General features: G+C 43.9%; 1 protein-coding gene across 6 annotated transcripts in view; it reads left to right on the top strand.

Moving 5' to 3' along the window:
* The window catches only part of ATP11C (ATPase phospholipid transporting 11C), a 170,839-nt gene that overhangs the window by 101,732 nt on the left and 57,000 nt on the right, over positions 1-12,107 (top strand). For all 6 annotated transcript variants that reach the window (XM_042974885.1, XM_042974882.1, XM_042974883.1 and 3 more), the window contains exons 7-12: positions 1,960-2,063; positions 3,995-4,045; positions 4,981-5,045; positions 5,386-5,467; positions 6,382-6,532; positions 7,364-7,561. In XM_042974885.1, coding sequence (XP_042830819.1) covers positions 1,960-2,063; positions 3,995-4,045; positions 4,981-5,045; positions 5,386-5,467; positions 6,382-6,532; positions 7,364-7,561 — 651 coding nt within the window. The remainder of the gene's footprint in view (positions 1-1,959; positions 2,064-3,994; positions 4,046-4,980; positions 5,046-5,385; positions 5,468-6,381; positions 6,533-7,363; positions 7,562-12,107) is intronic.

Below are 12,107 nucleotides of genomic sequence, written 5' to 3'. Positions count from 1 at the left end.
TCCCCCCCCCCCAATCTTTTCTTTTTTTCTGTTTGTGTAAGTTTTGTATTCAATCGTCTTTGAATTTCTAAGCAAATACACAGCTTGAGGGAAAAGGGTGGAGTTCAGTGAGGAAAATACACGCCCCAGATAAAAGCCACTACCTTTTTTGTAGCAGCACTGCTTGCATTTAATATTGACCTCTCCCATTCAGTGTTTTATTTGGGCTTTTTAAAATGAATGTCATCAGAGGCTTAAACTATGTAACTACAAAAATAACTTCATATACTCTAACCTTGGATCTATTTTTATTTTTAAAAGGAATGAATATTTTCTTTAAACAATGCTTACTCATGGCTTATAGAAACTCTAACTTGCAGTAATTTGATTGCTTTCTTTAAAAAAATACCTTAGGGTTTTGTTTGGCGAATGTCTGTTTTATTGCAACTAGGAAGGATTATAAATGTGTTAAAATAAGTTTGCTCAAACTGGAAGATCACTTACTTCCGTGGTACTTTCTGGCAGTCAGTTCTTGGCCGTTGTCCAGAGCTCCACAGGGCACGAAGATGCATCCTCTATATGCTGCCTTTACAGAAGGGCACTGATGTGCTCACCTCTGTGTGTACCCTTGAGGCCTCTCTCTGCTTGCTTATTCCATCTGGAGTCAAGAACCAGGGCTCAGTATGTGAAACAGGAACTGAAACGCCTGTTAGATGATGAATTCTGTACTTCAAGGGCACGGTGATGAACTCGTCCGTTGAAACCGTTCAAAAACAGTTGAATTTGAGGGAGGGAATGTCCAGATAAAAATCGAGAAATGTACCTAAAGATTCCCTAATAGGGGAAAAAGTTGCCTCGAGACAGAAAACTTTCTGCTCAAGTTGAGACATTTAGAGGGCTTTCTTCTTTCCGTTAAGTTGATCTGATCAAATCAGCTCAAAGTACACGGGTTTCAAAATCAGGTGACAGTTTTAAATAGAGCTCTAGCACTTCTGTCATATTCCCAGAAGACTGTGCGACAGCTTTCCCTTGTGCATAAGTGGTTGCAGTCTTTCGGTCTGTGTTAGCCCTCCTTTGATGATTTATAGATGGGCTTATTGGAGCCTGCCTGGAGTTCTGGGTAAATCAAGTGCATAGTATACACTAGTAAAATATTCTGTCTGGCTAGAGCAAGACGCATCATATCCCTGCTCCTCGTATAAAATGTAGCTTCTTTGAACATTTTCTTTCTTTCTTTTTTTTTTTTTTTTTTAATGTTTATTTATTTTTTAGAGAGAGAGAGACAGTGAGAGCCAGGGAGGGGCAGAGAGCGGGGCCGGGGCACAGAATCCGAAACAGGCTCCAGGCTCTGAGCTGTCAGCACACAGCCCGATGGCGGGGCTCAAACTGACGAACCGTGAGATCATGACCTGAGCTGAAGTCGGAGGCTTCACCGACTGAGCCACCCAGGCACCCCTGAACGTTTTCAAGATCATTAATTATGCTATTTGTGTAATGTATCTATTAATGAATTTTTTCTTTCTTATTGGCAAAATGTCAGCCTTCTTATGACCAAAAGGGTTATTGATGTTCAACTCATATGTATATATTTATATCACTGTACTCTATGGTGAGCAAAGTAATAGATCTCAGGTCTATAACTAGGAGAAAAAAAAACAAACGGATTGCTGTTCTTCATTGGGTTTTCAGTTAAGGATATACATGCTACCCATGGAATTCTCCCTGCTGTCACTATCAGGAAAAGCTTTTCGTCTTTATTATCTTTTAAATCCCTTTGCAGCAGGGTTATTTTTCTAATTGTTTGTAACGTATTTGGAGAATAATACCATAAAATTTAGTTAGTGGGAAAGGTGCATCAATATTTGTATTATCCTGGCAAAGCCTCTTACGAAAACATCCTGTGTTCCTGGAATAAGGTGGGTATACGGTTCTGAAAAGAAGCACTTGTTTGTTTGTGCTTTTTCTTCTGCTTTCATCTAGACACATTATGCAGTGCGTGATACCATTGCGCTATGTACAGCCGAATCCATTGATACCCTCCGAGCAGCGATTGAATGTGAACAGCCTCAACCTGACCTCTACAAGTAAGGATCACCTGGTTTCACTTTACAGCTGTCGGCCGACTCTGCTTCCCTTTGCTGCCGGCGTTGCAAAGAAAACACCCGCCCCTTAACCAGCCTTCCTTCATTTATGTTTTTATGAGCCTTTCTTTCCTTCTGGCAGGGAAATGAATCAGACACTACCGGCCTGAGATACATCATTGTGGGCCCAGAGACCTTCCTTGGGATTTTTCTTTTATTTCTGGTACTTGTAAACATGACCATCTATCACATTTTAAGATTACGTTATCCCAGAAAGCTGATCTGTCAGATTCGTGCATTAATCAGAGTTAAGTAAAACAAAAACAGACCCCCGTTATGTGTCATTCAACATTACAGAGAGGAAGGGGACGTGGAGCCATGCGCTCTATCCATTTTTGTGACGATCACGATGAACTGAGTATTGCAGATAGGGCTGTTTCTTGTCCTCAGTAAACAGCTAAGTTGCATCGTTTCCTCTCTTTTACTCTGCTTAGGCCTTCTGGAGCAGAGTTGCTGATTAACCGTCATTGTCCTCATGGGGGGACCAAATGGTTGGATGTGGCTTAACACCAATGCACAGTAGTGGAAAAACAAAGTGTTCATCTTACTACAAGAACAGTGCCTTCCCTCCTTCCCATCATTCCTTCTTTCCTCTTTCCCTTCTTCTGTATCCACCTTGATAGTAGGAACCGGGACCACAAAACAAACCAGCTGTTCCCTGCCTTCAAGGAGCTCACGGTTTGCAAGGCAGATAAAATATTGAAGCTAAGCATACAGTACAGTGACGTAATAGAAGGGAGGAGAAGGTCCATGGAATCACAGGAAATGAAGTGACGACTTCTGCCTGTGTTAGAGAATAATACACATTTTTGCATGTTTATATGGCAACTCCTAAATTTTTCACTTACCCTAAATAGGAAGGAGAGTTTTAGGGCGGGGAAGATTTCTCTAGACCAGATCGAATTCCTTTGCTGTGTGACTTCAGAATGCCTGCCCTGGTACCACCCTAGTGGTCACCATTTCCATCGTAATTGCCTGTTTACTTGTTTCTCTTTTGTGCAAGGAACACGTCCTTCTTATTAGTGTCTCTCCAGCACCCGCCACGGCACTGGCACAAGTAACATGTGGCGAATGAATGAGCAGACCATCGTACTTTACATACATGGAATAATAGTTCAGTGTTCCTGAAAAAAATTATAACGCCAGTTACCAAATACTCGTAACTCTCTCGTGAAGGAGAGTTCGACCTTTTTACCCCATTGTTGAGAAACGCAGATTACCAGGCAGCCGTATTAAGTGATCAGATCGGGCTCAGTACTGGTCAGCCGAGAGACACAGGTTGGAAATTTCCAAGATGGTAACCAAATGTTTGCTGTCTGAGACTAACGCAAGTGCTTCTCAAAGGGTGATCTTGGGCCAGCAGCGGCCGCACCTGGGAACTTGTGGGAAGTGCAGATTCTCACCTGAATCATAAGCTTGGGGATGGGGCCCAGAGATCTACGGTTTAGTAAGCATTTCAGTGATTGTGATGTGTGTGCAAGTCAGACAGCTCCCGGACTGATGGTTTTCAGAGTTGCATTTTAGCACCGGAAACCTTGCTTCACGTAAATCTAAAATAGAGATCAATTATTTATATAACGTGTAAATGAGCAGAGGTGTCATGTGCATACACAATGCCAAGTAGATTGTGAAAATCGATTTAGAATCTTGGTTTGCATTCTTCTAATCCGTAATACTATTTTTAAAATTAGATGACAGTGTTATACACCTTGTTGGTTCCACATAACTTTTTTATGGTTATAGAATGGGTTTTTGTTGTTCATGCAGTCTTACCTCGTTTGTATTATTTGTATCTCGATCCCTTCCCGTTTTTGTGACGTATAGATTTTCATGTCGACAGAGAAGATACATTTGCCATTATGTTCTTTTCGCAGGTTTGTTGGGCGGATCAATATCTATAGTAATAGCCTTGAGGCGGTCGCCAGGTTAGTTTGTCGTTCCTTTGATCGGTCCTTTTTGGGTGGTGGTGGGTATATTTCTCTTGAAAGCCCATTAAAATAGCCAAATCCTTTTCTTTATAGAAAGGGACGTAAAGGTGACTAAAGCTGGATCAACTAGCCAGTGTCCCGGTAGTAGGTCTTAAGTAACGGGATTGGTAGGGTTGTGGTGGCGGGAGCTCTCCCAGTGTGTGTGGAAGGGGTGGTGTCGGAAGTGACCCTGAGGGCGTCCAAAATCTCAGAGCTCCAGGCACTTGGACTCAGCTCCCCAAATCTGTTCGGGGCTCTGTACGTTTTGTTCTTGGCTGTGCGGAACCGTGCTTAAGGGAGAGTAACTGAGGGATGAGGGGGACAGTTCAAAAGCTGAGAGAATTACCCCGACTGAAATAAAACGGAAGGCTAATCATTTATAATGAAGCAATCTCTGTAAAAAGGGAGGTTTTCTTCCCCCTTCTGTCCTCCAACTTTCCCGCTTGGTCTTTATAGCCACGCCCACAAGGAATTTCCACGCCAGGTGCCCCGCGATGGCCCCAGAGGCGGGTTGGCTCTTCTATAAATATGTCCGTGTGTCTTTCCCACCTTGCCAGCTACTTTCCCGGTCTTTTCGTTTGTCACCTTTTCTTTCTCCCTCTTGCTGTCTCTGCCTCCTCATCCCTTTCTTCTCTCTCTCTGCGTCTGTCCACCTCTGTGTGTTGCTGGCTACATCTGTGCCGTGCTTCCGTCTGCGGGGGGCCGTCCCCTCGACGAGCTTCACACGGAAGGATCTTGCAGCTCATCCCGGGGAGGAAGCATAAGACATAAGCGCAAAGACACACTCTCAACCCCTCGGAGATAGATGTGTGTTAGGGCCGATCACGTCCCCAGGGTTGATGCTGATGGGTGTATCGGGCTGTTTGGATAAGCTGTGTTCATTTTTCATTTAGGTCTTTGGGACCAGAAAATCTCTTGTTGAAAGGAGCTACACTAAAAAACACCAAGAAGATATATGGTGAGCAATTTTTTAAGATCTGCTTATCAGAAATATGCTTTGTCAAGCCCATGCCTAAATGGTGCATGTTAAAAATGAAACGTTGCGGATAACTGCCACTCAACCTACGCCCGTTTTTAGGGGCTGGGAACTTATAAGATGGTAAACTAACTTGAAGTATGAGAAATAAAGCGGGTAGAGTTAAAATTATATTATAAACGCCATGTCAGCTGGTGACTAGACTAAGGCTTAGAATCCTGCCTTTTGTAGATGGAAAAAAATTGATAGCTCCCACTTGGTGAGGAGTTGGTTGGCAGTCGCACTGGCAACCTAGTTTTCATTATATTCTTTTATTCCTTAGGAGTTGCTGTTTACACTGGGATGGAAACCAAAATGGCTTTGAACTACCAAGGGAAATCTCAGAAACGTTCTGCTGTGGAAAAGTTAGTGCACACCGCAATTTCTTTGTAGTGATTGAACTGTGAAAGAGATACTTCTCAGTAATTCCAAATACCAACCATAACAAAAAAACAACATCCATTATAATAGCAGCTACCATACCGGGCGTACTGACCTGTGCTCAGTGATTTGTATGTCTGATTGAGTCTAATCCTCCGAGCAGCTCTACGGAGCAATTCCTATCAGCCTGTCTGCTTTGCAGATGAAGAAATGGGCTCCGAGATGATAAGTGACTTACCTAAGCAACGTTGAGTTGAAATATAGATGTATTCCGTTTTGCTGCTAGACAATTGGCTTGGGTTCCTCTACTGGCTGTACATGGGGAAGTTCAGCAACATAGAGAACGGTGTCCTGGCGACTACTGACGTGGTACTTCCTAGATCTTCAAGCCAGTTGCTACAGCATTGGACCTCACTGTGTCGTTGCCATGGATACCCAGTACATCAGTGGCACCCTCTCCATAGCTCTACTTCCAGATTAAAAGAATCCGTCCTCGGTTTGAGGATTTCACATTTGCTCCCCCACTCTCTACCGCCAACCGTTAGGATTTAGGGAAACGGAAACGACCTAGTCTTTCTATAAGGGTTGAGTAGGTGATGTGCATGCATGTGTGCCTCCTGTCGCTATTGGATCCTGATCATGGGTGTGTTAAGCCAGTTAGCCACTGTATTTTGGGGGAGCAGTGGTGACCAACGAACAGGTCGGGTCTGGCCTTTCCACGTTACCACCTGAGAATAATGCTTCCACGGTGATAACCGAGGTTTGTACGTACCGGCTTGTGCTACGGTTACACACTGCACATGGGAGGAGCTTTAGGAAACGGAACAGTTACACGTACATGTGGTTGATATCGTCAAGAACGCTGTGGTTTCTAAATCCATCACCTCTTATTTTTCAGATCCATTAACGCCTTCCTGATTGTGTATTTATTCATCTTACTGGCCAAAGCTGCAGTGTGCACGACTCTAAAGTACGTTTGGCAAAGTACCCCATATAATGACGAACCTTGGTATAACCAAAAGACTCAGAAAGAGCGGGAGACTTTGAAGGTAACCTGTGTTATGCCGCAACTTTTAACTCTTGCTAGACGTTTTAACCCTAGCACTTTCTGACCAGGCCGCCGTTTATTGAAATGTTGCTCAGATAATGATACCTTTTGTTAGCTTCTGAGTTTTCTCCCCGTCGTCTGGCAGCCCTAAGCTATTAGATATTGAAGAAGTTTTATAGTTTTTTTTTTAACTTTAGACATCTGTGCTAGTTTCTGGCCGTTTAGTTTAGAGTTTTAAACAGCTGAACAAGAAATCCCTGGCTTGTGATAATGGTAGGAACATAATCGACACATACATAGAAACTTTGATCCTACATTCTTATTGGGGGGAGGGCAGAGAATTTAAGGAAGTGAAAAAACATGAAGTCAAAAGGGACACTTACTGAAAAATAATGATAAAATTGAGGGTGTTTTCAAATTTTTATTTAAGTTTATTGATTTATTTATTTATTTGGAGAGAGAGAACGAGCATGGGAGGGGCAGAGAGAATGGGAGAGAGAGGATCCCAAGCAGGCGCCACACTGTCAGCACAGAGAGCCCAACGTGGGGCTCGAACTCCCGAACCATGAGACCATGACCTGAGCTGAAACCAAGAGTCAGACGCTTAACCGAGCGAGCCACCCAGGCGCCCCAAAATTGGGGGTATTCTTAAATGTTGATTTTACATGCTGTGATAAGAATTTTGGCCACTGACCTAGTATTGGTAGGAAGTTTTTTTTTTTTATAGCAAGAGCAGTGCTTTCAGCATTGAAATAAAAAGAAAGCTGGTTGTCTCGTACTTGTCTGATGGAACCGTGTGTCTAATCAGCATGAACTATTTCCTTTGTTTTAGGTTTTGAAAATGTTCACTGACTTCCTGTCATTCATGGTTCTATTCAACTTCATCATTCCTGTCTCCATGTATGTCACAGTAGAAATGCAGAAATTCTTGGGCTCTTTCTTCATTTCATGGGATAAGGATTTCTATGATGAAGAAATTAATGAAGGAGCCCTGGTCAACACATCAGACCTTAATGAAGAACTTGGGCAGGTTAGAACGTGTTTGTACTTACAAGAAGTTAACATATTGAAAATATCTTTTCTTAGACCCTCGATCACCAATCACCAATGTACGTGACCCTTTCACATTTGGAAATGTGATTCGAATATTCCTTTATACGGGCATATCATGAAGGCAAACACTGTTTTCGTGGCTATAACGTTATTTTGTTGGCATTTTTGAGGAGTATCCCGGTTTATATGTTAAATTTGAATGTTAGAGAAATTTGCCTATCACTTCTCCTGGTGATGTGGTTAGAGTATGGGTTATTGCTTTGGAACAGACAGTAGTCCCCGGCTGTTGTCATTTGGGGATAGACTCTAGGGTAGTAAACAAAGCTATTTTGCAAATGCATTTTGTTCCATAAACAGAATTGACCGGTGTTGTCCTGCTGACATTTGCTCGGTGTGTTTCTGATCAGACGAATACATGCCTAGCAAGCAGGCTTGTTTATTCCAGTGCAAGAATTTAAATGGAGGCAAAATGTGAGGGCACGCACTCCTCAAAATGCTTTTTGCTTCATATACCAGTGCAGCCCAGGCCGTGGCCTCATTCGTTCTCCAAGCCGGTGCAGGCTAGCTGTCATTCTTCAAAGGATGACTTCTTAGGTGCTTCTCTTATCAATATTGAGAAAGTTTTTCCCTTTGTCTGAATTTACCGTGTGCCGTGTAATGATCTTCACAAGCTGTGGGATTTTTTTTGGCTTTCATTTCATTCTCATGATATTTAGAATGTCAAGGCTGCGGAAATGTCATTTCTATGACTGCGTGATGCAAATTCAGTGCGTGGAGCCACGCGGCTGGAACAGGGCCTCACTCTGGTTTTAAATGGTGCCGACTTACATCTGCACCTCAAAACTCTCTTCCTGAATTTAGTCCCCCCTCTGCCTCTGCCCTTTCTGTTCTTTAGCCAGCCTCTGCCTAAACCCAAGGACGGTCTTAACAACTACAGTCCCAAGGGTGAAAGGACACTCCAGATAACATCTTGTTGAGACCTGACTGCACGGCTCCAGAACCCCCGACTGTGGGACGTGCATCCCACAGAGATACTGAGTCACCAAGGAGAGAACCAGAAACGAATGAACAAATGCTTTTCCCTTAGATATTGTTCCCGAAAGACTCTTTTGAAGGTGACTTCAGCTGCCACGGCTGACCTTACTTAACCTTTTTAAACCAGAAGTTTTCATCCCGGGGACAGAGCTGTCTGAATAGAACTACGTTAGTCCCAATAAAAAGCATCACTCCACGGCAGCATTGCATGCAAAAAAAAAAAAAAAATGAGTTATAAGCCACCTCTGGTGAACTTGCCGGGACAGGTGCTTTAGTTGAGCAGATCTGCCTATTCCAGATCCAGGACCTGGACGTGGGGATTAACCTCCCTAAGGATGAACACGGCGATAGCCCCAGGGTACTGCGAACAGAACAGCCACCATTCTGCGTGTGACTCCCCAAGCGCGCCAGGGACAGGCAGGGTGTCCAGGCCGGGTCCGCCAAATGGGACTCTTCCTCTTTCTTTCAGATCTCCACCTCAGCAGATCCACATTGCCTATGGGAATGTAATCTTGTTCCTATCATTCAGGCCGTAGTCACGCTGCAGAGAGTCAAGTAGAGCTTTGGGTAACGATCTGGTAAATTTGATCAGTGAAAAGAAACCACAGTTTTCATTTCGGCCACCATGTTGTTCCCCCACCCAAACCTGCCTTTCTCGGTGTGATGGTCCTTTAGTCAAATCACTAAGTTAATAGCCAGATCACTACTTCCGTTTATACGGTGTAACAACAACTTGCCTTCATTACCAGCCTAGCTGTGTGGAAACTACCTGAATGAAAATGCAAAGAAGTCTTGAAATCGTTTCCCAGGCCATTTAGCATTCAGTGGACCAGTACGCACAAAATTAAGTGTAACCCGTTTCCTCTTTGGTGAGTCATAATTTCAGATCCGTAGGACTTAATGTTACAAAAAAGCAGTGCCCGCTAGTTCCCATCGATACCATTGCAGACCCTTGCTTCACACTCTTTAAAAATGACCCACGTTGATGTTTTACAAATAGCCCCTTCAGGTCTTCCAGCTGTGCCGAATGGCGTGTCTGCGTAGACACTCTGATTCCGGTAATTCCGCCCAGTTGTTAGCTATTGAACGTCCACTGCATATCAAGAATATGTTGCTGGTACTGAGGTCGCTGTCACAGAGTAAACAAGGAACCCTCGAGTTGTTCACCATCTAGTTAGGGAAACACACGTATCATACTTAACTACAGCGATGTGATAAGTGATCAGAACAACAAGGCCTCCGGGATGATGGAAAGAGTCAGATGCTGTGCGATTTGGGTCAGGTCAGCAGCAGCGACGATCAGCATCTTTATAACACCTTACAGTTTATAAGCATTTATTATCGTACTTTATTTTCCCGTCTTTTTTTTTTTTTTTTTTTTTTTTTAAGTTCATTTATTTTGAGAGAGCGAGCACGAGCACAGGAGGGGCAGAGAGAGAGGGGGAGCGAATCCCAAGCAGGCTTTGCGCTGTGGGCGCAGAGCCCGACGCGGGGCTTGATCCCACAAAGCAGGAGATCGTGACCTGAGCTGAAATCAACAGTGGGACACTTGACCAACTGAGCCACCCAGCCGCCCCTATTTTCTTAACTTTACAGGCTTGTGCAGCAGGCTGGGTTATTTAAGGTTAATATTTAAACCTCACAGGGATGAAGGGTTTTTTCCAAGGTCACGAAGTTCGTAGGGGTGGAGCCATTAGGTTGAACAATAATGAAAATTTGTTTACCTACAAAATAGATGTTTCAACGTGTTCACGAACCTTTAGCTCAGGGCCTTTTCTACCCCAGAACAGCTGTCTCACTTCAGGCTTCGCATCCATAAAATGGTGGGTTGGACTAGAAAGGAGGAGACTGTTGAAGTCGGGCAAGCAGTAGGCTCTCTGGCTCATGAAACGTGATAATACTTTTGGGGCGCCCGCCGGGTGGCTCAACCGGTTGAGCGTCCGACTTCGGCTCAGGTCATGATCTTGCGGTTCGCGGGTTCGAGCCCCGCGTCGGGCTCTGAGCTGACAGCTCGGAGCCTGGAGCCTGCTTCGGATTCTGTGGCTCCCTCTCTCTCTGCCCCTCCCCAACTTGTTCTCTCTCTCTCAAAAATAAATACATAAACATTGAAAAAACTAGATAGGGAAATGTGAGAATATTAGTACAGCTGATCCTGTCCTCCCCCCTTTCCTGAGTATAGGGTACGTAATAAGTAGAGCAGTGGTTCTCAAAGCAGAATCCCTGGACCAGCAGCATCAGTGTCACCTAGGAACTTACTAGAAATGCGCATTCCCGGGGGCACCTGGGTGGCTCAGTGTGTTAAGCATCCAGACTTGATTTTGGCTCAGGCGATGATCTCACGGTTTGTGAGCTCGAGCCCCGCATAGGGCTTTGTGCTGGCGATACCGAACCTACTTGGGATTTTCTCTCCCTCCCTCCCTCCCTCCCTCTCTCTCCCTTTCTCTCAAAATAAAGAAATAAACTTAAAAAAAAAAAAAAAGAATTCATATTACCTAGCCTTGCCTCAGAACTGCTGAATCAGAAACCGGGGAATAGAGACCAACACTCCCGAGTTTTAACAAGCCCTGTAAGTGAGTGTGATAGGTGGTACTATTTGATAATTATTATATTAGGGTGTCGTTTGTTGGCCTGTACCTGTGAGATTAATTGTATATAGATCCGTGCTGCACAAAATGTTATATTGTAGGGAAACAATTACATTCTCTCTATATATATTCTTTTAAGTTTATTTATTTATTTTGAGAGAGGGAGAAACAGAGCCTACGAAGAAGGAAGGGGCAGAGAGAGAGAATCCCAAGCAGGCTCTGCGCTGTCAGCCCAGAACCTGTTGTGGGGCTCAAACCCATGAACAGTGAGATGACCTGAGCCAAAGTCAGACACTTAACCAACTGAGCCACCCAGGTTCCCCTGCACTGCAGTTTTTTGTTTTTTTTTTTAACATTTTCTGCACTATAGATTTTTCTAAAGGTTTTTTTTTTTTTAAGTTTATTCATTCTGAGAGAGAGAGAGAGCAGGACAGGGGCAAAAAGAGAGGGAGACAGAGAATCCCAGGCAGGCTCCAAGCCATCAGCACAGAGCCCGATGTGGGGTTCGAACCCAGGAGCGGTGAGACCACAACCCGAGCCAAAGTCTGACGCTTAACTGCCTGAGCCACCCAGGCACCCCTGCACTATATATCTTTGAAACCACCACCTCTGACACTCTTAAAAGATTTCTAAATGGGTTAATGCCCATCCACGTGCAATAACCCAGGACAACCTTCAGGGGAATACGAAGGGAAATAATTCGGATCAGGAAAAAAGCCCCAAGGAATTTTCTTTTAACTGGAAAAATCTAGATGATACAGGAATAATACCACTTGGATTAATTTAAAGAGAGAATTCAAACTTGGCTGGCTAACAGAGCAAAAAAAAAAAAAAAAAAAAGGAAGATTGGAATGCTATATTTGTGCCAGTGCTGCTGCCGTGAAAGGCTTTGAAAAATAATTA

The sequence above is a fragment of the Panthera tigris genome, chromosome X (assembly GCF_018350195.1).
Source record: "Panthera tigris isolate Pti1 chromosome X, P.tigris_Pti1_mat1.1, whole genome shotgun sequence".
NCBI lineage: Eukaryota > Metazoa > Chordata > Mammalia > Carnivora > Felidae > Panthera > Panthera tigris.
This window is presented reverse-complemented; position numbering and strand designations above follow the sequence as displayed.